The sequence below is a fragment of the Agelaius phoeniceus genome, chromosome 8, assembly GCF_051311805.1.
Source record: "Agelaius phoeniceus isolate bAgePho1 chromosome 8, bAgePho1.hap1, whole genome shotgun sequence".
Lineage (NCBI taxonomy): Eukaryota > Metazoa > Chordata > Aves > Passeriformes > Icteridae > Agelaius > Agelaius phoeniceus.
In genome coordinates, this window is record NC_135272.1 from 19,688,940 (window position 1) to 19,715,929 (window position 26,990).

Genomic DNA, 26,990 nt, shown 5'->3' on the forward strand with positions numbered 1-26,990 from the left:
TCTCTCTCATGTGTCTCTCAGCTGACAGCAACCTATTCTTGCACATTTTGTATATCATTGGTTTCACACTTAACTTCTGAAAATACATTAAATGCTGATTCTATCTGTATGATCTTCATCCAAGTTATCTTAAATACTAATCCTCCCCCAGCATCTTTACCATCAGTATGTGCTGTGTTTCTTCTGTTTCTTTTTCCTGTTATTTATATAGAGAAAAGCTCTCTTTCCTATTGGAGAGAAATGCCTCTCATGTGTTTCTCTGGCAGATCTAAAGCCTGAAGGGATCATCATTCTTACGTTTTCATTTTACAGTATTTTTTGTAAGAGAAAAGCAATTTGGAAATGTCACATATTTGGCTGAGAACAAACTCCCTAGCATTTTACATTATAGACATTAGTGTACAAAATTGTCTGTTTTATCAGTCCTATCTGCAGATGAGTTCTTTGATATTCTGTAGTTTGGTTTGATATTCAGGTTACATTACATACCAGACTCATCTCTGTTCTGTCAGTTATTCAAAGAATGCCTTTGCTGTTCACAGAGTTAGCTTCCCACTGCTCTGTCTGTCCTCTGTCCTTACACCCTGGGATCAAAACTAATATGCATGTCAGAAAAAAGAGACTTTTAGTTACTGCAGCACCAAGCTTAAAATGTAAGAGAAATCCTCTTGGAGAAAGAGAAATCAAAGTGTGAATATGTGGAATAACTTGATGAACTCTGTTCCTCCAAAGATTGTTCTGAATATACATTTCAGTATTTCCACCATGAAAATGGTTCATGTTGTTGTAGTAGTTTTCTCTGATCATTTTTTTCAGCCTTAGCAAAGCTAAAAATCAGCTAAGGCTGATTTCTGTCAGCTTTAGATCATGTAAGATTTCTTTCTGATATAAAAATGAACACTTGTTGTCTGTGAAAGCCTGAGCAGTGTTTGAAAAAGCACCTGTCCCTGTGCATATGCATGGAACTGAGTGGTAGCTGGAACACAGATGAAAATCAAAAGGAAGATCTTCACTAACAGCAGTTTTAATAAGTAGAGTATCAATTACTGTAAAAATTAACTTTAAATTTTTTTCTCACCCCAATGACACTCAGCAGAAGCAATAGGCATGACATGTAAGTAGTAAGTCTGAAACTCCTCAGGTGTGCACAGCAATCTAATTCTTGTGTAGCTGGGTGTCAGGGCTGTGCCTTTGTGCTCACCAATCTGCCACCACTGGCTGCTGCAGCACCTCTCAATCCAGCCAGCTGCAGAGACAAAATCGTGGACAATTTAAACAATGAGCTGACATGAGATGAAGTGGTTGGGTGAGTTCTTAGCCACCTTCACAGCTAAGTGGTTGACTGATTAGTACAGGAACTATCTTGGAGGGTAGTGTCCTGAAGGAACTGTCCTGAAGGCTTCCCCAGGTAGCTCCCACTATGCCCAGAACAATTTATGTGTTTCAATGTGTTGATTATCATCTGGGCAGGAAACTCCATTTCAAAATGAAGGATATTTGAGTTAATTTTTCTGGCTGTGAGATGCAGTATTAAATAAATCTCTTGAAGTCATATTCAAACAATGACCACATGTACATCCTCCTCTGTTTCCTAGTAAATTGGAAGTGATTAAAATCTAGGCATCTTTTTGCATTGAAAGTTGTTCAAAGTTTCCCAGAGCATTCTAAGAGGATATCTCCTTGTGCATCTGAAGTACCTGAGTCAGTAGATATGCCTAGAAATTGCCCATAGAATTGATTCCCAGATCCTACTCAGAGCAGTGACTACTTTTTGTAAAAATATTCTGCTGTTGGGGCCCTGGTCTTGCTGCCCAATTCCCACTTCCCTTACAGGAGCTGAGAGCTGGTTGTTTAGGGCTTCCAGTCATAGTGCCAGGTTGATGGTTGGACTTGATGTCTTAAAGATCTCTTCCAAACTTAATGATTCTATGGTTCTATGAAAGCCCTGCCCAAGAAACACTAGTGCAATTGTCTCATGTTGAGGAGAGGTATAAATTGAGTGAGTTTTGATCCAAATGGCATCAGAAACACTGAGAGCAGGTTTGCATCAACTGTACTAAGTGAGGATGCTCAGCCTACAGCTGCCAAGTGTGAAGCTCACCCTTGGCTCCCATGCTGCTGTTGTTCGGAGCTGCTGCTGCTCAGCCAAATGCTCTTGTCCAGAGCTCCTCCTGGAGGTGTGTGCTTGCTGTCTGTTCCCAAAGCAGCAGAGCTGGGAATATGATGCTCTAGCCTGGCAGCGAGGCAGATGGGTGATGATGTGTGCCAGGGGTAGGCTTGTCTGGAGAGGGATCCTGTAGGTTGTTGTTAGGCATGCCCCCAGAACAGCAGCTCGAGGGAGACAGGCTGCCTAGTGCATACAGCAGGGTACTGCCAGAGAAAATGTTTCATAGGCTGCCTAGTAACTACTTACAGAAAAAGACTTCATAGCACTAAAACAGGCCTAGTTCCTTATCAAGAGATATTTATAGGGATGCTTGTAACATTTCAGCTATGCTCTCACAGATGGTTTCTTGATGTCTCATTCAGGCTCACTCATCTCTCTCCAAACTCACTGCAGCAACCTCTGGAAAGGCAATTGCATGTATTGTGTGTGTTTATCCTGTGTAAAGGGTGTTCCAGGCTCTGACCAGTGCCTATCTCAATGCTATGGAAAAAAAATCTGGGATACATCTCAGGCTCTAGAGCTCATCCCCATTTGAGTGCACTGAGAGCTTTTGACACTGGCCAACACACATCTGCAGTACTTCCACAACATTAACAAGAACACTTTGGTGCTATTCTGGAGAAGATGGATCTTAGCCCCTTTTTATTCTTGAGCTAATGGCTGAAGAGCTGACACGTATTGGTCCTTAATTCTCAGAGCTTGTTCCTTTTTCTTCAGTGTATTGTTAGCACTTAATAAATAATAAATAACTGTTAAGTTGGTGTCTCTTTAATGAACTGAGCCTATAGTCCCAATGTGCAGTAGCTGTGCATGCACATCTCCATGTGCAATGTTAATGGTTGTATTATGTAACTGTAAAATGGAGTGTCAAGGAGTCTCTGGGACTCCTGCCTGAGAGAGGATTTGAAAGGAATATGAACAGCAGAGTTTGGCCCTGGATTCCTAAAAGTGAATTGATCAACAGTAGACCAGCATTTTCTATTTACTTGATAAATAAGTTCAGCCTCTAACAATCTGAGAGAAATTTCAAGAACGTATGCCATATTTGCTTGCTTATGAAGCCCTTTTTTTTTCATTGCTTTGGATAAACACAAGCTGAATGCAGCTGTGTTTTATAGCACCATAGACAGGGCTAAAAATGCCCAGAGTGACAGGGTCACAGCTAAAATTCTTCCAGCTCTTCCAGCTCACAGTGAGACCTGCCTAAGTCTCACAGAATTGAGCAATCGCTCTGCTTCACATTGCTACTGACTCCCTCATGAGAGGAGGGATGCACAATGTCAGGCTCCTCCAAGCCACCTTCATGAGGGGAGCAGAGCATCAGAGATGGTCAGTGCATTGCTGGGGGCCAAGCTGTACACACAGAGCATTTTGTTTTTTTGATATTGCTTGGAAGCATCTGCTTTCTATTCTATTTAGCCAGCTGACTCCTGGACTGCTGAGCCCCAAGCCCTGTGTGAAATATGCACATGCACAGGCAGGGCATGAGAGGGAGAAAGAGTCAGCTGCAGTTTACTAAAGCATCAGAGAAAGAAAAGGAATCAAAGATGAATTTGGGAGGCCATGGAAGAGAGAGAAGGAGATGCAAGATGCTGAAAAATGTGCTACATGGAAGAAATGGAATGAGGGAAAGGGAATATGTGGAAAGATTAAAGATTAACTGGAGGGAGAACACAGGGACATCAGAAGGAGAGAGCATAAAAAATGGGTGAATAGTGAGACATAAATGAAGAATAGTGAGGTGAACAGCTGGGAAAAACAGAAGAGAGCTAATGGACTATTTCACTATCTTTTAGGAAGAGCCTAGAGGGAAGCTTTTAAAGCAGACTTTTAAAAATTAAATAATCAGAGAAATAGTGGTTATATTGGTTATACAGGGTGTATTTAAGGAAGAAGAGAGCAATCTAGAGGGACTACCCAGCATTTAGAAGTTTTTTAATTCTTGAAGATTCAAACTTCTCCAGAGATTTTAGTCAATTTACTATATCAGTTATGGGCTGTTTCCTAGTATCATTACATTACATCCACAGTACTTTTTCCTATAGCAGAGATTAGCAGTGAAGGTTTTTCTTTCAGGCAGTTATTGGGGTTTTTTTAGTTTTAAGTTTAACAACAGATTGTAATTTTCTTGCAAGGGAATAGGAAAGTTTTTGTAGGTGCAGTGATGAGAATAAGGATTCTGTGGATCCTTAAGAACCAAAGATCCACTGACTGAGGCTGTGCAACACAACTTCAACGCTTGGCATTTCTTTTTAGTTCTGTGTTCCTATGCTTCTGAAAAAGCATAAAACCTGATAATCTATCAGGTAAAAAACTGATAGATTAAAATTTAAATTTTGAAAACCTTGAAGCTTCAATTAATGCCTCTTTACCTAAGTCCTCTTGTTTATACCTTGGGAACATGCTTAAGTTTCTTTGAAGTCAATAGAATTAGAAAAGCTCTGCCAGAAAGAGATAAAGGATTTATTTTGTTGATGTATGCAGCATATAATTACTAACCTTTTAAGTATAAATCTTACTATAGACACCATTATTTGGAACAAGAATGGCTGTAATCTATGTAAAAAACTAGCAAAATCTAAACTAACTTGAAGATCTTTCAAACTGGAATAAAGAAGTGCACATGAATAGTCCTCTTTCCTGATGTAATGCTCACCACTCCTTATTTTGGTACAAACCTGTGTTTTACACAGGCCTTTTAAGCACATTATTATAAACAAGGCCAGCTTCTGACAGATGGACACAATATCCTGTCTTTCCTTCCCAGGTGAACATGATTTCGTGCAGCAGGTGTCAGCCTCAGAGAAGCCACGTGATGCTGCCATGCTCCATATTAGTTGAGGTAGGTAAATATAGTAGATACATTGCTAAGTTCTTGGGTGTATTTTTTAATAAAACACTCTCAGCAATTATCAATATGTTTAGGGGGTGCTCTCTGCTAGCAATCACTTGTGGCAGCTGGGAACAAAATTCCTGTCCCTATAATATTCTTTCATGAGAGGGAATGGAGTCCCTATGCCTGCAATTAAATTTTAAGTGATTGTGATGTTCTGAAGTGCCAGAATACAGGGAAGTGAAGTACCTCTGACCTGGACCCATAATTTTGGTGATTAAATCCTAATAATACTCTCTTAGTCTGCAATTATTTTTGTTCTTAAACCACTTTACATTTGAGAGTTGCATATCTTGTGTAGTCCAATAAAATATTGCTATGAAGGAGAATGTAACTCTCCATACCCAGGTTCTACAGGGTAACTCAGTTTAGAATAGTTGTGCTTATTTATATTGGCAGAGGTTTTGTTCCTGTTTATTTTAAGCCATTTCTATATCCAAAACATTTGGATCCCACAAAAAATTCCAGAAAAATTTTTCTTATCCTTTAGTGCATGCTAGTTATAAAGAAAAATACTGATGGTTCTTCTCAGGTGGCCAGCTGGCTTGGTTTGAGGGAGCCTGAGGGAAATGATTAAGCTGTATTTTCAGCAGTCTTACCTGACTTGCATGTGCACACTGGTATCGTTGGATTCTGTGGACTGCAGCTAAAAGTGGAGCCTCTTCAGATAAACATCTCTTAGGCTGAGTGAGAGTGGGGCATTTGCATTCAATTTTCTGCTCAGCCACAGACTCATGCATTGTCCTGAACACCCTCTTGGGCCTTTCTGCAGAGGCAATTAGACATTGTTATCCCTGCCTTTCAGGCCATCAGCTGTTCTAGGGATTTCAGTGGTGCTTAGTGTTAGACAAGCACCACTTGAGAAGTAAAACTTGAGAGTAAGTAAAACTTGTAAAGTAAAACTTGAAAAGTTTTAAGATTTCCCCGTGAATCTAATTCCTAGACTCTGCATCTTGGTAGCCATCTCCTTACCTCATACTGGTAAGTGCTTTGGTTCCTGTGGGATGCACAGATTCTTCTGTGATACATTTAGAGTTTTCTGATAAATGGAGAGTGGGGAATGTCATAAATTGAGGGAGAATATAGCAGCATGTCAAGCAGAAGTTTTTTATGGTGTAAACATTATGACTTAAATGACCTTTCCTGGAGAAATTCTCGTCCTCAATAGAGTCATGGAGCCTTTTTGCCTTTTGAATTAAGGTGTTCAAGGTTTCTGGAAGTTATTTCTGTGTGGATAGAAAATTACTTCATTGTCTGGCATTATTTCTGTCACATAATTTCAGCAAGTTTTGTAACTTGGCAATTTATGTTCACTGTTTTCAAGTGATGTTTGTGATCCATTGTGACACAAATCACTGCAGATCCACTGGATTTTCTTGCTTGTGCAATGTCACACTGAGACAACAGCAAGACTCATGGCCTCTGTGTCATCACATCTAATGGCATTAGGGGATCAAAAACTCTGATGATGTCATGATGAGTTTTGAACTAGGATGTGAATTGCTTAGGCAGTCTTTGTTATTACATTTGTCCAGGATGTTTTAGAGATCATCTTACAAGACAGTTCTTGTGACTGACTATCCTCTTAATGCCATTCCACAAACAGGAAAAAAAAAATCGCCGATCGTTTTAAAATCTTGCTGAATTTGGTGTATCAATTGTCTGTCACGGAGCATGGAAGGAAACTGTGTCAGAGTTTCCCATTCAAGTAGATTTTTCTTTTCTTTTGTGAGCATAGTCAAGTTTACCAACACAGATTCTAATCTTTCTGAAACTTATTGCCATCTATTGATAAGCCTACATTTACTGTGTTGGTGCTCTAAGGGACTTTTGGATTGAAATTACCTTTCATGGAAGCAATTCCTTCACAATTCTTTTCAGTTGCTAATTTCTATTATTAATTTTAGAAAGTCTTTACAATGAAAAATATATGTGCTATAATACAGATCTGTCCTGTCAACGCTAGAAAGGAATAGCCTGCTGCTAGAAACAGGGGACGCTCTGGTTATCTGTGTAGTATTTAACTTTCAAGAACTGCAACACATTTTATTTGACAATGCCCTGAGAAATTAAACTTCCAGCCATATCTAACAGGATGATAAACATTCAAAGAGAAGAGGATTTCAACATTAATCATTCACTGAGAGCAATGCAACTCAGAGAGACCAAGCTGATGCTAATGAAAAGCACTAACGGTGCTAATGAAAGTTTTCAATGTCTTCTACTGACAAGGCAGGAATTGGATAGCTTCTGCTGCTTTGAAATGGATAAAGCACAGTAATTCAATAAATGTTCTTTATTTGTGGTCTTCCCAATCAATTTCTGAGCTTAGCTCTCATAAGTAACATAACACCTTAGTAAGCATTTGCACCTTAGCAGGCTGTTTAAGACTTGTATAACAGTGACCCAGAAGTCTGAAATGTTCTGTGTGCAAGAGCTGTGTTGGTCACCCCAGGCGGTGCAGGAAGAGCCACCTCCCCCTCTCTGCTCATCCTCCCCTGCTAGGGTAAGAATAAGAAGCAGGTACCATCTCCCCTGCTTTTCACAGTGCCTCTTTTATTGATAAGAAATAGATCAAAGCGCAAAAAGGCAAGAAGAGAAAGTGTCAAGGACAGTAGGATCCAAGTCAGCTATGCTCTGATGGAAACTAATTCATGAATGATTTTTTTCTGGAATTGTCTCAAAGCCTGAACAGGTTCCCAAGCTTTTTGCTCTTCTCTGTAATGCAATGACTTTTTCAGCCCTGACTGTGAGAAATGCAGGGAGAAGAAAATCCCTGGTACCCAGTGGGTGCACTGTGGTTCACCTTTCCTGCTGGCTCTCCTAGAAGGGAGGGCACAGTGATTTGTGAACCTGTAGGACATGATCATGTAGTTGAACGTTCCTCTCTCTGGGGGCTATTTTTAGTATGCTTAGGGATAGTGGGATAAACAGTGGAAGTCTTTTCTAAGAACTTGTAGAGCATAACTACCCCAATTAGTTTAAAAGCTTTATTACTCCACAGTGCTTTAAAACATCCGCACTGCTAGTATTTTTCTTGAAAACTGAAATGAAAAGTGTCGGGTTCGGCTGTTTGTCTCTGCCCCGACACGGGTAGAGTGGTTCTTGGGTGGCACGCGATTCAAAGGACGAGTCTGGACTCTTCAGCTTTTCTTTCTTCAGGTTGTTTATTATTTTTTATCTACAAAATTTTCTGTCTGCCCAACAGAGGTCTGATCTGCAAGCAGTCACAGGCACTCTCTGACCACCCACGGGGCGGTCATGTCTTTTTATACTAAAATCTACGTACACAATATTTACCTTTATTTCCCAATGCTTTTCGCCCATGTTAGCAAGTGCACCTTCACCATAAACCAATCCTCAAGTGCCAACATCATCACAGGAGATGGAGGACAAGAAGAAGAAAGAAGAAGGACGAGACACGCCCTGATCCCTCCATCTTGTCTCCATAACCCCCCTGTACCAAAAACCTTAAAGTCTATATTTCACCCTCTAAATGTGTCTCTTTTACACCTTTTACTCTAAAGTGATTCTCTTGTCCTCAAACTCTTGTTACTTCTGTGGATGGATCAAAATCAAGCCACCAAACACTCTTGGCAACATTCCAGGATTTTTGAGACCCCCCAAGGGTTCTCCTGGCATCTCTGGACATCGGGAACGATATGCTGAGATCCCACAGAAAAGATCGTGTAGAAGTACCTATTAATTGCATGAAACTAGTGAGATTCAGTTACTGGTGCAGAATTAAATTGCTGTGTCTCAACAGCAATGAGAAGATCTCTATCCAAGATTTTTTCTATCTTTGGGGTAGATTATATGATAAAATCTGCTCTACATCCCTATTTACATTATCCTTATTTCTGCAGCTGCTAGTTGCAATGTTATTGTAAATTGAGATATAAATTGGAGAGCGCATGATTAAAACCTGCCTGGATGATATGCATTGTTTAAAGTTGTATATAATACAACATACCTGGCTTTCCCTAAGCTTACTGTTGACTTGGGCTGAGTAATTAATGTCAAGGTCAGCTAGGAAAAATCTGACATTTTTCTAATTTCTATGGGTTTGTTTTTCTTTTCTTGTTTTTGCTAGCTGAAATTTTAATTGCTCTAATGGAGTTAAATACTGGACATTAGGATGCCTAATAAGCTAAATAATTTGCTTAAGTCCAATTTGGCTGCTGTCTAGTCACTGTAGAAGCAGCATTCAGCATGTTAGGTATTGGCATTGCTATATGAAGAAAATTTTAAAGCCATAAAAATTATGCGTCCTAAGGTAGTTGTATCTTTTTAGCAACTGTCCACTCAATTTCCCAAAGGTTAATTTTTGTGCCAGCTTAGGGAAAATAGGTTTCTGCAGACCTTATGTTCTGTTCTCAGGTATTCTACTGATTTTAGTTTCTCTAAATCAGCAGAATTCCTATAGAAGGGGGGAGAAAGACCAAACACTAATAATATTTTAATGCTTTTCTCTTTCAGAGCTAGTTGTACCACATTTACAGCTTTACCACATCACAGTCACTTCCTCATTTCAAAGGAAATGAGCCTTATATGTTTCTGGCACTATGAAAAGTGTAAAAACTGCATGATGCTTTAAGGGCATAAAAGAAGTCATTAGGCAGTCAAAAGAAATGATATATGAATTTTAGTTCTGGTAGATATTGTTTAATCTTTGCCCCAAATAAATCCTGAAGACATTTCTTGTTCCTTGGTTCTGTCCCAGTGATTCAGCCTTCTTCCCCCTCTATCACCTGCCAGGCCTGTGCAGACTCAAACCCTCCTCACACTGTCCTGCTGCCACATTGGTCATCAGCTGCCTGCATGAGCTGTTGAGCTGCTACCTTTTAATCCTTTTGCTCTGGCAGGAGCCTCCAGAATTCCCCACTTATTGCATTTTCCCACAAGAAACCTGTAATTTCACCTTCTGATTTTCTTGCCAGCTTTACAAATGTACCTTTGCACAAATCCCTTGCTCTCCACCTTTCTTATTCTAATAATTTTTCCCACATATCACTTGCCACTTCTTTCTTTTAGTCCAGTCAGTTGTCTGTAGTTAAGCTGGCCAGCTGGATGAATAAGACACTGAATGAGGAAGGATTTTCAGCAGCAGTGATAAAAGTAAAGAGTTGTGTATTAACCAAGCAAGCATTTATTTTGTTGCATAATAATTTGACAGTGTTCCCTGTTATATCAGTGGTAGACATATTCTAATCTAATAATTTTCTTATCCTTTAGCCTAACAATTTGTTAAACAGAATATTTTTAAATGAGGAGAGCAATCTTATGTGAGTTAATTTAGCAGGGCCTGAAAGCTTTGGCTATTAATAATTCACAGTGCCAAGTTACCACAAAGAATCTTCAAAAGCTGGTTTAACTTATTATTTTATTATTATTATTACGTCTCTTTAGTTTTCCAACTGTTACTTTCAGTTCAGGCTTCACTTCTGAAAGTTGCAAAGGCTGTTGCCTTCTCTCAGAAGTGACTTTTAGTTGCTTTAGTTACTTCCTTGCTTCCTTCATGAGTCTTTTGCTAATGCTTGACAGCTTGACAGTACAGTTTTTGCCTCGAAGGTAATTATGTTGAGAAATTATAATTAGGTCAAAGGCATAATCTCTTAGATTATTTTTTTAAGAACCATTTCTGTAACAGGTATTATGTAGCACCTTACTGGAGCACATACATACATATAACTATATAGATCTATACACACAGAGTACTGTCTCTTTAGAAAGTGGAAAATTAAGAGATATCTTTCTTGCTACCACTTTACGTAAGTGGATGGGCAGCTTCAAATTTGTATCAATTAAGCAATTTAGAGGAAATATTATTTTATTCTTAGAATGAATTACAATAATCAAGTGAATTGAAATAATTTCTGTGAATCACCATTAGAACAGATTGTAACAATTAAGATTAAAGACAGCAAATTGCTGGGTTGGAGTAAATCAAATGTAATTCCCAGAACCAGAGAAAATTTTAGGTTCAGAGCAGGGCTGACCTCACTTTTTGGTAAGGTTCCTCAGAGCCTTTTAAATGAAGTTTTGAATATATCTCCAAAGACAGAAACACCTTGATAGGAGGAAAGTATCTGAATAATGATTGATGGAAACGAATGCTTCCTGCAGGAATTGTTTTTAGGAATCCAGTCATTTGGAGAAACACACAACTTTCAGTGTAAGCATGCCTATGCCTTAAAAATGTTTGTCTTTTTAGTCCTGCTCTGAGCTTAGCCTTGAGCCAAAAGGACAGTGTAGAGGGGATATCTGCAGAAGGTGGGAGTTTCTTAAAGTGCAGAGGTGTCTGCCCTGCAGGGAGTATGAAAAGTGTGGCTTTAGGAAACAAACCAGTGCAGGAAATTCCTGTGAGGTGTATCCTCAGTGTCCTGGTGATGGTGTCATTCATGGCAGAATCCCAGGCTTACAAATGCTTTGTGTCTTTGTAGCTGACTTTTGTCACTCAGGTTTTCCGCTTTCTTGAGTTTTCTGGCTTTGCTGCATCCTCATGAACAAGCTACAAAAGAAAGGGCATTTTACAGAGGGACATGTGTGAAAACATGAATGTAGCAAGAATGTCTTGTGAATGGCTTGGTGTCACATGAAATGCATGATACACATTTCTTGTATCTCCAAGGATCATGAATGTGGAGGGATACATGAAGGTTCAAAGAGCAGGTCTGATGAGTATGATGAACTGGACTTAAGAATTTTTAATATTTAAATTTTTCAAAGTAATCTAAGAAAATAATTAGCACTATATCTAGTTTTCTTCAACAATTACCTGGTAGCAATGGATACTGTTTGTAATTCTGTTTGGTAAATTCCGTGGGCTTGGGGGTTTTTTTGGTTTTCTCCATTGAACTGCTGCCTATATATCCTGAACTTGCTCTTTCTATGCTTTTGATTGTAATTTTATGAAGTAACGAATAATGTCCAACTCAGGAATGGGATTTCAGGTGTAATGCTAATGAGAAATGTCTGGTATAATTTGTAAGAGCATAAATTCTTCTACGGCACAAATGTGTGTGAGCTTATCCAGCAGAAACAGTTACAGAGGAAGTGTGGAACTCCTGCCAGAATGAGCTGCATACATTAAACTACAGCCAGAGCTGGAAAACATTCTGTGACTTTGGTGCATAATTTATTATATTAGTCCATTTGTCCTTCCCTTCTGAAAGAAAGCCAATAAGTGGGTTAATTTAATCTTACGTCCAGCTCTGTGCTTGAAGGTGAAGACTTGTATACCTTCCCTGTCCAGGATACAACTGCTAGGGGCAAGCTGGGGTAAGGAAAGAGGGAACTCTGCAAGTTTTACTCTGTAACTGCCACTGGGGAATCATCAGACATGGAAGGAAAACCTCACAGTTCCATGCAGAGTCTCATGCTAAAGTGACAGTCTAATTTCTGTACACACTTTTGGGTGGTTTTACAGCTCCCCTCCTTAGTATCGCAAAATATTTTATTCTCCGGTCCTGGAATTAGCAAAAGATAATGACAGCATGAATGCAAATCTAAAAATTAGTCATAATTCTGTTAAAGTGTGGAACTTAAAAATGAGAGGGTGGGTTCATCCAGGTATAGACCAGCAACGCTGGCCACTGAAACAGCCAGCCTGTGAGTAGACAAGCACTGATTCATCGCACAAATTTTCCTGCAAAGGAACAAGGTCTCCTTCAGTTAAAACAGAAGTTCATCTCCATTTCTCTGCTAACTTTAGCTGTTGTTCATAGACCCTTGAGCAATGTCTCTATAGTATCTGTAAAAACACTGGGGACTTCTAGGGTCCATTTTCTATAGGCGGTTAAACTGGGGGTGAGAGCATAAGGTACCCCAAAAAGGTCTTGATGAGATCACCATTTCCTTCCTTCACACTTCTGGATTTTCAGCTTGATGAGAGCTTTATACTGACAACATAGAGTCTTGAGGAGTGGGCAAACATTTACTTTGAGTGTATCCCTTTAATGGCAGTACAGAATCCTTAGTCAATAAATTATCTTAATTAGTCTATTTATAATAAAAATGTACAAAGAAGAAGGCAAACTACAGTGCAGAAAACTGTCATATTCAAATGAGTGAAATTAATTCAGTAATATGTAAAGAGAGTTTTTGAACTGGTCTGCAGAACCCTCAGGCACTGTTCAAATGTCTGAATTAATTTTAGTTTATGTACAAAACCAGCTGTATTAATACATACAGTGTCCTACACAGGGTAGGTCTGTGTGATTTTTCTTTTTCCCCCACTTGAATACTGCACCATGAATAGGCTAGTGCTATGTCAAATACTGTGCAGTAATCTGCTATGTCGATCTTTCAAGGGATCATTAATTACCTCAGGAGGTGGCTTTTTTCATTACAAGAAATTACAAGAATTCTGGGTGAATGAGATGAGGTAGCTTATTTACATATTCTGAGGCTAGTCATATGATTTTTATTGAGCCAATTATGCCAAAGATTGCCAAGTTTACAGTCAGTTTGTATAGCATTGCAGTTACCAAAAATGTGTCTATCAATGAAAATAAATTTGTAGCTGTGGTAGTAATTTTCTGAGTGGTAGGCTTTTTCCTAAATTTATCTTAGGAAAGATTAAACAATTATTATTTGAGCTTTCAAGATTTATTTCATTTCACACTGACAAAATTGTGTCTGTGGTTTTTTTTTTTTATTATAAATAGTGGTAGATATGCTAACACAGGCTTTAATTCTGAGAATGTACAGGCCTTAGGTACATGGTGTCCTACTGGTATCCTAAGATTCTGTTATAACCTATGAAGAACTACACTTCTTAATTTGAACACAGAAAGCAGTTTTTAGAAGATTAATTATATTACTGATGTAAATACTGACTAGGCAACTAATGTGCCGTGACTGCTGCTCATTATATCAAACTCAATCATTTCTTTGCTGCCTTGTCCTCCTCCTCATTTGTTTCATCTCCATCTGCTCACTCTCTCATATTACTTGCACTGCATCATATAAGGTACCCAAGCTTACTGGGCAAAATGTTGTCTTCTATGAAAAATACTCTACATAATACTGCAATATAAATACAATAGTAATGCTTATGCTGCTACTAATTTGACCATTTTCTCCCATTTGAGTCTTGGAAAGTATAATTCCTATTTTGGAGCTAGTTTATCTATGTGTCAGTAAAAGTTAAGAGTAGAATTGATGACATCTCACTACAGCTCTTTAAAAGAAGGGTGCTAGTCTAAGCTAGTCATCAAAGCTGGTGTCATTACTCTTACAAGTGGTATCATAAGAGGCTGGTATTTCTTAGGATGTAATGAATGACATTTTCAGAAGATGATTCACACTGCCCTAATGTAGTAAAGCTTAGTCACCTAATGGAGTTGTCTCTGTAAACTGTATGCTAAGACCATAGGAAAAACTTAAATTTGGTGCCTAACTTGTTTGAATCATACTGGAAGTGTTCTGGGTGAGCCCCCATTTCTGATTCTGGGATGATGCTGATCCAGCTGCTAGGAAATTTTTTTATCTTGCATTATCATGGTCCTACAAGCATAAATTTAAGCAGTAAATGTCCTGGGTTTTAGGACTTCGATCACAGCATATCATTAAACAATTTACTGTATCAATTAAAATGTCCTTTTAGTTGTCTCTTAAAAATATCTGTAGAGATTTTTTTTGTTCATTCTGTCTTTTCCCTACTGCTGTGCCATCAACACAGATGCAATATTCCTCTCAGAAAGGGCTGGGTTAGTGCTTAAGTGTAGCAGTGTGGAGATCTAACAGTGAAAGTCATGAGGCTTCAAGCGGCTGACACTCTGATAAAGCATGAAAGAGGTAAACTGGAAAGATAAAAATAGTGGGGTGATTTGATATCAATTCTTATTTTCCTTCCAATTGAGAAGGCTTTGTTGCATTGGCTCTGTTTCTTTAATACCATTTGCCAGAGCAATGTTTTATAACTAGAAAATACAATAAGCAGTGGTGATTGTAAACACATGAAAGGTTAGTGTATTTGGTTTGGAATTGGAAACACCTCTTTGTAATAAAGGTCATGATTTCAAAATATTGCAAACTAGCATGTCTAAGGGTTCTCTTGGTCTGCTCTGCTCTACATTGTGTCTCCTGAGCTGAAAATTCACTTAAAATTAGGTAGCAAATGAAAAGAACAAGATAAACCTATGAGGAACATCAGGGGAACTCTTGCTCTGAAATCAGTGGCACTATTCCCAAGGAAGTTAATTTCCAAACAAGTCTGTCAGTTACCTGAGTTTCAGCTGACAATTTAATGTATGAATAGCCTTCTGAAACATAAATTGTGGGTTCTGGGCTTTTCTCTGCCATTCTTCTGTCATGCATATCACTGTGGTTGCAGAATATATGTAGTTGGTTGCATTAGTCACTGGGGATTGTGTTTTTATGCTTCTATATGTTTGATTTAATATATGCTTGCATATTCAACTGTGCAGACAATAAACATCCTGTTCATTGTAATAAAAAGCTATCTCTGCTTATACTGGATCAGCTAACTGTGGTACATTGGTACATTTATAGACAGAAGTTGGTTTGTGATAGCAAAATGCAGGACTATTTTATCAGCTGGTTTCTGGAAAAAGATTGATTTTCCTCCATGGAAATATTTGAAAGATATATGCCACCAGCATTTCTATGGGACATGCACTCAAACAGAACTGAAGAGCTGAGTCTGGTGCTCATTGCAGTCCAGCTGTTGACTTTTGTCTTTGGATCAGGCCATACATCCTAAGAATGAGGATGTCTCTATGCAATTTCTGGGATTACGATTTCTATGTGTATAGTAATGTGTATTACACTGTGCTAAAGAAATGGGGAAAATAGAATTTGTGCTAGGCAGAATTCACCACAAGATGTCTCATGTCTCACTACAGATTTTTCACAAAGGTAGGGAGCTATCCAGCTAAGTCTGGTGAGTGCAGTGCGAATTACGTGATTTAGTTTCTTCTGGAGAGTGTGTTAAAAGCACATAAAAATAGACTGGATGTGGAATCCAGACGTGACGAGTGTGTTCTTCAAGGGCTGATTAAAAATAAATGCACGGAGACTAACATCACTGAATATTGAAAAAATTCTCAAGAAAGGGAGGAAAATGAACAGTTAAAGCCAAAGTACAGCACTAGAAGGATGATTACTCATTATAAACCAGGATGATCTAATCTCATGTGTTATTTTTTACCACCTTTACTATGTAAGATAAGTGGACTCTATGGCTGAAGTGTCCATTAAGAGTGGTTTTCATCCCTGTAACATTTGGGGTGGGGTGTGTACCTTTAAGTAGCTGTTTTATCTGCTGGCTCTGGGGATCCAGACTAGAGCCTACACATGCGTGATTCTGTACAAGCCTTGGGCACAGCTGTCTATTCTTGTGTGTATCGCTGTATATGTATTTTTAAATAGAACTCTTTGTGTTCCTATGTGTATGCCTTCTCTCAGCACTGGTGCAGACTCTTCTCTTACTCTAGGATGTTACTTGAGTGAGGATAGATTCAAGGCCAGCTACCAATTTTCTTTATAGCTGTTAAATAAAACCTTTAAGTGTTAATTGTTTTCATAGCTATCCATATACAAAAGACTACTTCAATTCCCAGTTTTGGAAGGACTGGGGGCTCAGGGTGGGTAGTTGTGGGACTGTAGGGAACTTCTACTGTGGCCAGAAATGAGCCAGAGCTGATTGTATAAGTCAAATGTATTTCACATATCTGATCACATATATCACACAAGCAGATATGCTCAGGATAAATGCTATGTGTTAACAAGTTTTTTAATATAAATAAATACACTAAACTTATTGGGTTGGGGGTATGTTAAGGATCCAATTTTAAACTTTATTATGGACTCTTTTGTTAACATGTAACTACAATGTATCTCCAAAACTGCTGCCGTAAAACTGCCTGGCAAGCCATAGAGCAAAAATGAAGAATGATTTTCTTGTTAAATCACAGGATCACACAAGAATACATGGAGGTGTTTAAGGAAAGGCTGGATGTGGGAGTTAGTGCCATGGTCTAGTTGACCTGGTGGTGTTAGACCATCGGTTGGATTCAATGATCTTAGAAGTCCTTTCCAACCTAACTGATGCTCTGATTCTGTGATTCCATGTTGAGATCTTTCCCACTCCGGCCAATAGTGGCGATCAGTGTGCGTGCCCGGGCCCGTTTGAGCTGTGGCTGTTGGCAGTGCCGGGGCCGCTTCCTGCCGGCTCCGTGAGGGGACCGGGCCGGGCCGGGAGGGCGTGCACCTGCAGGAGCTGCCCGGCCCTGTGCACGCCCGTCGTACAGGTGTGTGCGCGTGTCGGCGCAGAGAGGGACCGCGATGGCCCCATCCCCGCAGGAGGCGGGGGAGAAAGAGCAGAAGGCTCCCTTACTAATCCCGGCTGTCCCGTGGGAACCGTCCGGGGCCCGAGCAATTCCCTTCCCCGCCCGGTCCGGCGCGGCCGTGGCTCTCGGGGCGGGGCGGGGCGGGGCGGGGCCGGGCCACCCCTGCCGCCGCCACGCTCCGCCCGCCCGTCGCACGAGCCGGTGCCCGCGCTGGAGCCGCTGCCGGAGCGGCGGGCTGGGCCCCCGCTGCCCTGCCCCGCTGTCCTGCTCTGCCCGGGCCGCGCTCCCGCCGGGCTGACCGCGCTCCCGGGCGCCGCTGAGCCGCCCCCGCCCGCGGTGGATGCCGCCGGGGAGCGGGCGGAGCGCGCCGCCGGGGAGAGGGGCTGCCGCGGCCGCCGGAGCCCACGTACATGCGAGTGCCCTCTCCGCTCACCAGCATGCTTTACTTCCAGATGGTGATCATGGCAGGGACCGTGATGCTGGCTTATTACTTCGAGTACACGGACACCTTCACCGTCAACGTGCAGGGCTTCTTCTGCTACGAGGGCGCGTACCGCAAGCCCTACCCGGGCCCGGAGGACCGCAGCGCCGTGCCGCCGGTGCTCCTCTACTCGCTGACCGCAGGCGTGCCCGTGCTGGTGGTAAGCAGGGGCCGCCCGTGCCCGCACTCCGCTGACTTGTTGGGCTGGACCGGGCCGGGCCGGGGCGGGCCGCGGGTCCCGGCCGGAGCGGTGCCGCCGGCGGGCGGCTGCGGGCCGGGCCCGGCGGGCGGGGACCCTCCGCGCTGCCGGGACCGCGGCCCGGCCCCGGGCCCCGGCGGGCAGCGCTGCCGCCCCCAGCCCCTGCCCCACCGTGCCCACCGCGCCTCTCAAGTTTATTTTTAGCACCGGTTTATGTAACTGCCAGTGCCTGTATTTCCAGCCCCTTGCGACTCCTTTTGGTAAAAAATTATCTTTTCTTTTTCGAAACGCGCATCTCTTGCAGATAGATGGGCAACCTGAGGAAAACCCGGTTTTTAGCAACCACTTACTGATGTGTCATCCGGTACTAATTAGAAAATCCCTCTGTCAGTTTTGTTTTCTAAAAGTCAAGTGGTACGTGCAAGGAGCAGGGAGCAGTTTTACTTGATTTAGTTGTCTCCATATGTCACAGTGACTGATGTGTGTGCAAACGTAACCTGTGTCTCTAATTGAACATGATCTTCTATCAATCAGTTTTAAACAGGTGTGGCTAAAAAGTGATTTATTTAATCGATTTTCTATGGGGATCTTTTTTCGGGAAACAGCTCAGAGAAAGCTTTTTTGGAAAAGCAGTGAGATTCCTTTCAAGCTGTTGGAAGGTACTCTGTGTTGTCAGATAACGAGGGCATTAGCATCATTCAGTGATCCCTCACCATACTGAGGAGGAAAGACCTAGAGGGGAGCATTTGACTATCGGGGATGGATTATATATAGACTTACCAGGTGCAGGCACAGTTACACATACTGAAAGCCCTCGTAAAGAGTTGATTTTAATCAACTGTAAGCATTAGAATAATAAAATAATGCATTAAGAAGAGGCCTTTTGAGATGGCAATTATTTTTTTATCGCAATAATTCTGTTTCAGGAAAATGTAACAAAATAGGAGTAGAAAAAACCTCATCAGGGTAAGGCTATGGTAATCCCAGACACAATATCTGCTTTTGTAGCATCATGAAATCTCAGATGGTATCAAATATAAAACCTTATGGTTAATATTAGCCTTAGTATTGAGACTTGGTTCTCTTTTTAATTTTTTTTTGTCTCCCAAGGGATTAAATCTCTTCATTTGGCAAAACATGTTGTGTAGCATTTTGGCTTTGTTGAATTCTTTTGATTTGAGCATCAGTTATTTGACCACTTTTACCTGTTTGTTCTTTTAAACCCCTAAATACTATTGAGATTCAAAAAAGGGAATCTTGCTGGGTTTTTTTCTGGTGATCTTTCTCTGATGTTGGTGTGTGATGTTTGTTTTGCTTTTAATTCTATTTCTTTTGTTTGCCTTAGGAAGTTATAAAGATTATGTCAGATATTCATGTTGAGCATTTCTTTTTCCTGTTATGTGTCAGCAAGATGGATTGGTAGTTTCCATTCATTTCCTGGGTGCTAGATGATTACGTCAGAGCAATCTCCATGATATTTTGGGTTGGCAGTCTTGTAATTAGCCTTGCTAAAAAGCTAATAATAGAATTTAATGATACTTAACTGTGTTTCATCTTCCAGTCACCAGTCTTTTAGGCAGATGACATGCTTTGGGATGTCAGGGCATGGAAAACCACATTGTAGATGCCTGTGTTTCATTTTTTAAAAATGTATTTTTATTTCATTTTATTAAACAAAACATTCAGCTCGTGGGAATTTCATTAATACAACGGCATGAAGTCTAATAGTTAACTTTATTAAATAGATGGATTTTTCACGTTTTGCATAGAGTTTTGTTCTGATTTGCCTTGAGCAATCCTCTTGGACTTAGTGTTTTCCCAGGATGGCACTTACTCTGTTGTGCAGAACATGTACATTGCCTTTGCTTGTTCCTTTCATTGAAAGGAGTGGTGAAAGTAAGATTTCTTCACCAACACAACTTGTATATTTTCAGTTGTCGTAGGTTTCAGAGATTGGGTTCTCTTCTATTTCATTTATTTCTTGCTATGACATTTTGGATATGCATGTTCTGTGTAATTTTGTTTCTGTAGATGAAATATAAAAATGAATCATGTAACATAGCCCTATTTTGGTCTGTAAAGTCTACATGCAAATGTAGGCTAGTGAAGAAAATAGATTTCTGTGAATGCAATTTCACGTTTTTTTCCCACAATGAGTACTGTCCTTGAACATAGGATATTAAATAATATAATTTATTATTTTTTAAAATTTTTTTTCCTGCTTTTTTGGTGCGTAGGGTTAATGCTTTTTATGGAGTTTTGAGGTAGAGCAACAGAATCTTTACCTTGGTGTTCATAGCAACTGAGGTTTTCTTAAGTGATTGGACTTGTTTAATTGGAGCCACAGAGTGCTTGCTTCAAGTTATCTTAATGTGACTCAATTAATGGCTCCATTGCACCGAGCTTGAATGAAGTTGCTCAAAAATCGTAAAAAAAGAGGGTTTTTCTAATGATGTTCCTCTCTCTATGCCTGCTAGTAGAAAACTAAAAAAGTAAAAGTACCAGTAGCAGGATCTGTCTTGAAGAACATTTCATCAGCAGTGGGTCTGTGGCTGCTGTGAGGCTGTCATGTGGCTGCTCATCCAAAACCCCTGTGCCACATCAGAGATGCTGCAGCAGCCCTGAGTGTCTGGCCATGGGGTTGAGCTGAGTGTCTGCTCACAGGGCAGCCACAGGCATGTGCAGAGACCTAGATAACAACCTGTGTCATCTGACAGGGATGTGCTGTGAGAGCCGTGTTCATCCTGGAAACTCTCTGGTTAGTCTTTAAAATGCTGCTTCCTGCTCATACATTCCTACAGCCCTGGTGCAGCATTGCTGCCAGGCTTTCATTCCTGAGTCAGTCTGCCTCCTCAGCCCATCTGCCCCCATGGCATCCAGGGACAGATGCAGCTGGCTGGCAAGGCACAGGTGCTCAGGAGTGTGATCTGAGAACTGCAGTCCCAGGGCAGAAGCAGAGATTGCTTGCTCTACTGGAATGCTTGGCTTTTTAATGGAATGCTTGGGGTTTTGGCTTTTTTTTTGTTTGGATTTTTTGTGTGTTGGGTTTTTTTGGTTTTTATTTTTTGTTTCCTTGTTTTGTTGGTTTTGTTGGTTTTTGTTTGTTGTTTTGATTTTAGTTTTTTGTTGTTGTTGAGGATTTTCTTTGGGTTTTTTGTTTGTTTTTGTGATGGCTTTTTTAAAAAAATTGTCTTTGAGTCAAGTGCTCTTGGGAAAGGGAAACTGACTGAAGGAAAGAAGTTTTGTGTTCTGTACTTGGGACTTACTGGGTTTGTGTATCTATAGTCTTTGGTCAAGTAATTACCATATATTTACCAAATATTTAGTCAGCTGTGACTTGGTGGGCGGCTGGTTTAGATGATTATTGTAGGTCGCTCCCAGCTGAATTATTCTATTCTAAATATCTCATAGGTTGTGTAGGATCTGGTAAGGAGTCAAAGGAGTCACTTTGGCTGTAACAAATTTATTGTCTGCTGAGATATCTCTGCTTAAAGCCCCTGCAGCTTCAGAGTTGCCTGGAGAAGCTGTGGCAGCTGGCAGGTTCAAGGCCAGGCTGGGTGGGCTTTGAGCGGCCTGGCCTATGCAAGGTGTCCCTGCCTGTGGTGGGTAGGCTGGAACTAGATGAGCTTTAAGATGCTCTCTGACCCAAACCAGTCATGGGATTCACAGGTATTGCAGCAACTGCAGGAAACTTGTAGAGGAATCCAGCAACCTTCAGCAACCTTGCTGTAGGATGAAAAGACCTGCTCTTTTTTTTTTTTTTTTCAGCTGGTTTCCTAGCTTTTATGTAGGTTCCATGAAATGAGGACAGATCATAATGTTGGTTTTCTCTGGGTTATCTCTAGAGGGTGTAGGCACTGTTTCTTATCTCCCAAATCAAATTTGAGTTCTTTCACTGGAGAATTTTGAGGGTTCAAGCAGTTGCTTTTCTTTAGTCTGTTTTTAAAAAAGTGCTGAAAACAACTGCAGCTTAACATATAATAAAATATATGGTCCCTTCAAGTGTTAAATTTTTATTTGTTGATGTCCTAGGTCATACTTTTAGACACTGCTAGTGACTTGAATGAGTAGATGTGTTTGCATAAGGAGCATTAGGCACACAAGCAGTAAAATCTTTTAAAAATGGTGGAAATTGCAATCAGAAGAGTGGAAAAGCCCTAAGTATGATATTCTATGAGGGAAGACTCTGAGACTTGGCCAGAAGGAGTGCCCTTGTGGGCTCCCTTTTTCATCTTTGTGAATCAGATTTGGAAGAGTACTACAGGCTCTGTGCTCCTATCTTTTTAGTGTCCATAGCACTAATCCCCTGAAATCTCTGGTATACTGAGGAATTCTCAATACATGGTTTACTTTTTTTCTTTTTTTTTCTTTTTTTTAATCTTAAAGTCAAATGTGAAGGTGGCAGGAAATAGGTTCTTGATTTGAGTCTACTCAAATATGTAATAAGCATGGAACTGCTAGTTGAGGGCTCAGTGCTATTTAAGCCATTTCCCAATGTGCCAGTTCTTGCTCAGTGGGCTGGTTGCTTTTTTAAACTTGTTATGACAGATGTAGCTTGGGAAATCCACGTCAGTCTAATCCTTTAGCTTCCAGTAGAGATGTTTTCTAGAACGGTGAGGCTAGTGTCTCATGTTTTCAGAATCTATAGAGTGATCAGTTCTGCATTGTTTCTTTCTGGTAGATGTTAATTTTGACCTCTTTAAAATACTGTGAAGTGTACTCAAGGATTCTTTTATTCCACATGCTAATATGGATTATTTTAAATGTCAAAACAGTTTAAACAATAGATGGTATAAAATGTGATGTATTAGCCCTAAGATGTATGCTGGCTGCCATATAAAAGCCAGGAGGAGATACTGATATATTTTCATTAACATATGTAAACAGTTCAATTATGCAAATGGTGTTTGTTTTTATTTCCAAGTAACAAATATATTATTACAGTACATATCCATAAAATATACACTTCTATTTGCTTAGGTGAGTTTCTAGCAGATTTGTTTCTCTGCAAACCAATTAAAGACTAATTTGTTTTAGGATAATACTTCTAATGTCATCACTGAAAAAAAATATTTGCCATTTAGACATGAAGTATTGCATTCTCTTTTTTTTTTTTTTTTTTTTTTTAAAGTGGACTGGAGGAATCTCTAGATTTGGCACATATCAAACAAGGAATGGATGTCAAAAAGGAGACATTCTGCCTTGAGCTTAGCTTTAGTCAGTAACTTTTTCCTTTGAGGAGGAAATTTTGAATCCTGGCAAAAGAAAGACTGTAAAGTGAAAGATACAATATAATTGTTTTGTATCAAATTTACTGTACCCCAATACTTCAGAAAAACAAGATCATTCTGTGAAAATTGAAAAAGAGGAGCTACCTTTTGAAGTATCTGCACAGTTTTCCTAAGTCTGCTTTCTTCTTCACTGTCTTTGCTATCTTAATAGCTCCAGGTCTGAGTAGCTCAAGAGCAGTTGAAGAATATGCAGAGACCTGAAGGAGATGCACCACTTGATTCCAGCACATAGATCTAGGTGATGTGACTGGACACCTCCCATCTCAGTCTTCCTTTCTGAACCTGCTAGTACCTACTTTCCTTCTGACAACTGTGATTCTATGTGCTGTGGCATCAGGGACTGATCAAATTTTATCAGGCTGAGTTCTCAAAATGCTTCTGGCAGAGAAGCTTTTAGTTAGCCTGTAGTTCACTGAAACTATTCTACTAGTGTGTAACTTAGTGCCATACGTGAAAAAGGGTTCTAGATTGTGATAGTTGGGACATCAAAATACTCAGTTGTCTGTTATAATGTGAGGAAAAGCATAATCTAGAATTAAAGTCCTGAAAATATTTTCTGTGAATTTGCTGTTTCTCATGCCTGAGCTGTTTCTTTATTCTTCACCTTAGTCAGAAAAAGCTACTACCTTCTCAAGTGTTCCTTCAATATACTGTAGGCTGATTATTTTTCTACTTCATGGTTGGTACTAAGTCACTTTGGCTTCTGTGGGCACCTTGATAGTATTGGGAAAAAACTAAAGCACAGGGCCATTTCACTTTTGTGAGACCCCACTGCAGCACTGCATCCAGCTCTGGGGCCCCCAGCATGAGAATAACGTGGACCTGCTGGAGGGAGGCCAGAGAAGGATCACAGAGGAGATCAGGGGGCTGGAGCATGTCTCCTATGAACACAGGGTGGGAGAGCTGAGGTTGTTCATCTTGGAGAAGAGGAGGCTTTGGAAGGACCTTAGAACACCTTCCACTGCACAAAGGGGGCCTACAGGAAAGCTGCAGAGGGACTTTTTATGAGGGCTCATAGTTGTAGGACAAGGGTTTAAAGTGAAAGGGTGTGGATTTAGAATAGATGTTAGGATGAAATTATTCACTTTGTGGGTGGTGTGATTCTGGAACAGGTTGCCCAGGAAAACTGTGGATTCCCCATCCCTAAAATTGTTCAAGGCCAGGTTGGAGGGGACTTTGAGCAACCTGGTTGAAGGATTGGGAGCCAGATGATCTTTAAGGGTTCCTTCCAACTGAGGCCATCCTATGATTCTCAGAATTGAACAGACTTTCTCCTGCTCTGCTACTTGAAGAAGAAGTGACCTCTGTGCATCCTGAAGGAGATGAAAGTGTTTTGTCATTTCTTCCAGAAAAGAATCAGGGAAGCTTGATAAATAATGCAAGGATGAACCGTTGCCAGCAGCTGTGTTACAGGGCAAAAAATCCCAAGGGTATGTAGGAAAGTATTCAAGTTTTCAGTTTTATGTACAACTTACTGAAAAAGTTAAGGAATTGCCCAGCAAGGTATGCAGTCTATCCTAGTGCTTTTTTTCTGGGAACAGTGAACTTTTATTATGATATTTGAACATCTCATGGTGCTGTTTTTGATAAGACAGTGATAGAGCAACAGAAGGTTAAAGTTTTACATCCTGACTGGTATGAATTGGGTAGACTAAGCAGCCTCTGAAATCAAATGGAAATGGTTTTGAGAAACTAATTAGCTAGTCAAAGAAAATAATTCCAGGATTATTGAAATAGGTTATATATTAAAAAGCTAAAGCTTTTTAGTTTTATGTGCCTTTCTCTTGCTGGCGCATTTTTCAGCTGTTAAAACTTTACATGAATAAGGAATTGCCAGTAAACTTAGTTTACTCTGTGATCACATTGTTCTTGCAGGGCTCATTTGGTCCCTGTCATCATAGTCCTGTTTCACCCTGTGTGCGCAGCTGCAACTTCTTTCCATTATAGGTTTCTTCTTCCATTCCCACGTGTTTGTAGGACAGATATAAAACCTGCTGCCTTTTGTTTTGTTTTTTGAAATATGCAAGTGCTGGGGACTTCAGGAGGCCACTTTTTTGGGAGGAGAAATGCCCTTGTCTGGAATGCAGGAAAGTTTAAAGCTAAGGGACAGTTTATGTCATGCTCTTCCTCTGTGAATGGATAATTGCTTTGCAACTCTACTTAAGAATAAAAAAATAAATCACGCTGTTAAGTCTGCAGTAACTTTGTGTACCAGATGTCGGTATTGGCCTGTTGGGACACATAGCAAGACAAATACACGATTTGATAGTCTGATGCTGGTTTTATCTCAGCATTAAACCACTAATCCAACAGAGTTATAACCTGGAGAAACAATTAAAAATTCAGAACCACTGTGTGTTTTCTTGGGAATTCTTCTTTATCTGCCTGTCTTCCTGTTGTGCTGTGATGGCTTACATGAATGGTGCCTGCAGAAGTTATGTTTGTACTTGCACTGGAATGTATTTCTGCTGTGCTTAGTATGCATGTGATTTACAAACACCAGCAATATCGAGGCCATATGCTTCATCCTTTGATGGGTTCTGTGGAAATAAAGTGGCAAGCAGATGTGAACAAGGCAGACAGGCTTCTGTTTGCAACAGCTGAATGCCTGCTTGTCCTACAAACGATGCACTTATGTTTAAGTGAGAAATTGTTAATCCAACTAATCCTGAGCGATTAAGGAGTTTGTATCGTTGTTTATAGTCTAAAATAGTAGGCTTGAAGTAATAATCAGTTTTTCAGCTAAACAATTCTTGCTCATTGTACATCATACAGGATTGAGGAGATGGGTGTCCATATGATACATAATAAATGACAGCCAACATGGAATTGTAAGTAGCTTTAGCTGTGTTTTTCAGCCTTAAAAGCAGAGTGATGTTTAAAAAGCTTTATATGCTCTTGTAGCATCTCTCAAATACACTGAAGTGCACGATGGCCCAGCTTTCATCGTGCATGGTTTTTTATTTAGCAGAGATGTGGTAACCTCACAGATTGCAAGTAAAAAGTCCAGCTGAGGTGGAGATACCATATCTCTGGCACTCAAGAAGTTGTACATGAGACATACTGCTTTAAGGAGAAATATCTATTGAAAACAAAGTCCTTTGTATTTGCACATAGTGCAGTGACCATGGTGTTGGATAGTGACTAGGAAAGCAGTTCTAGCACTTGCTATCTCTGATGGGCAAACTGCCTTTACTAAGAGCACTTCTATTTACCTGTGGATCAGAATATATTTATTTTCTATGTAAAATGCCAATAAACCTGCAATAGAAAAATGACTGTATGTATTAAGGCTTTTTAGAATCTGTTAGTGTAAAAAATTGTTCAGTACTGATTCAAAACTGACTCTTAATTTTGGATTCCACTTCCTGGGGTATGAGGCACCATAAAAAACCTTCCTGGTTATACAATATAAAAACTTGAGTTGTGGATTCCACTTCTAGTTGCTAGTCTGGACAACGTATTGTCTATAGTTCTGTGGGAATTGTGTAAATGTATCATAAATATCCATTGCCTGATTACTATACCTTGTATATTTATGTGGAAATTTCATTAACCATATGCACTTGCTAATGTACAGCAAATTATAAATGTAGTATAGCTATGTTTTAAAAATATTATTTTTCTTTCTCTGCTGTTATT

At 40.1% G+C, this 26,990-nt stretch overlaps 1 protein-coding gene and 1 long non-coding RNA gene across 3 annotated transcripts in view; one reads left to right on the forward strand and one right to left on the reverse strand.

The window, feature by feature from the left end:
- Positions 1-10,426: 10,426 nt before the first annotated feature.
- On the reverse strand, positions 10,427-17,944 carry LOC143694643 (uncharacterized). Its single transcript, XR_013183260.1, has 2 exons — positions 17,811-17,944; positions 10,427-11,571 (listed from the first exon to the last, which is right to left on the reverse strand). It is a non-coding gene; the product is annotated as an uncharacterized LOC143694643 (long non-coding RNA).
- The window catches only part of PLPPR5 (phospholipid phosphatase related 5), a 45,615-nt gene continuing 36,154 nt past the window's right edge, over positions 17,530-26,990 (forward strand). Inside the window, exon 1 of one of the 2 annotated variants that reach the window (XM_077182184.1) lies at positions 17,530-18,018. In XM_077182184.1, coding sequence (XP_077038299.1) covers positions 17,788-18,018 — 231 coding nt within the window. In that variant the 5' untranslated portion in view covers positions 17,530-17,787. The remainder of the gene's footprint in view (positions 18,019-26,990) is intronic. The other variant, XM_054638313.2, reaches the window with a different exon arrangement.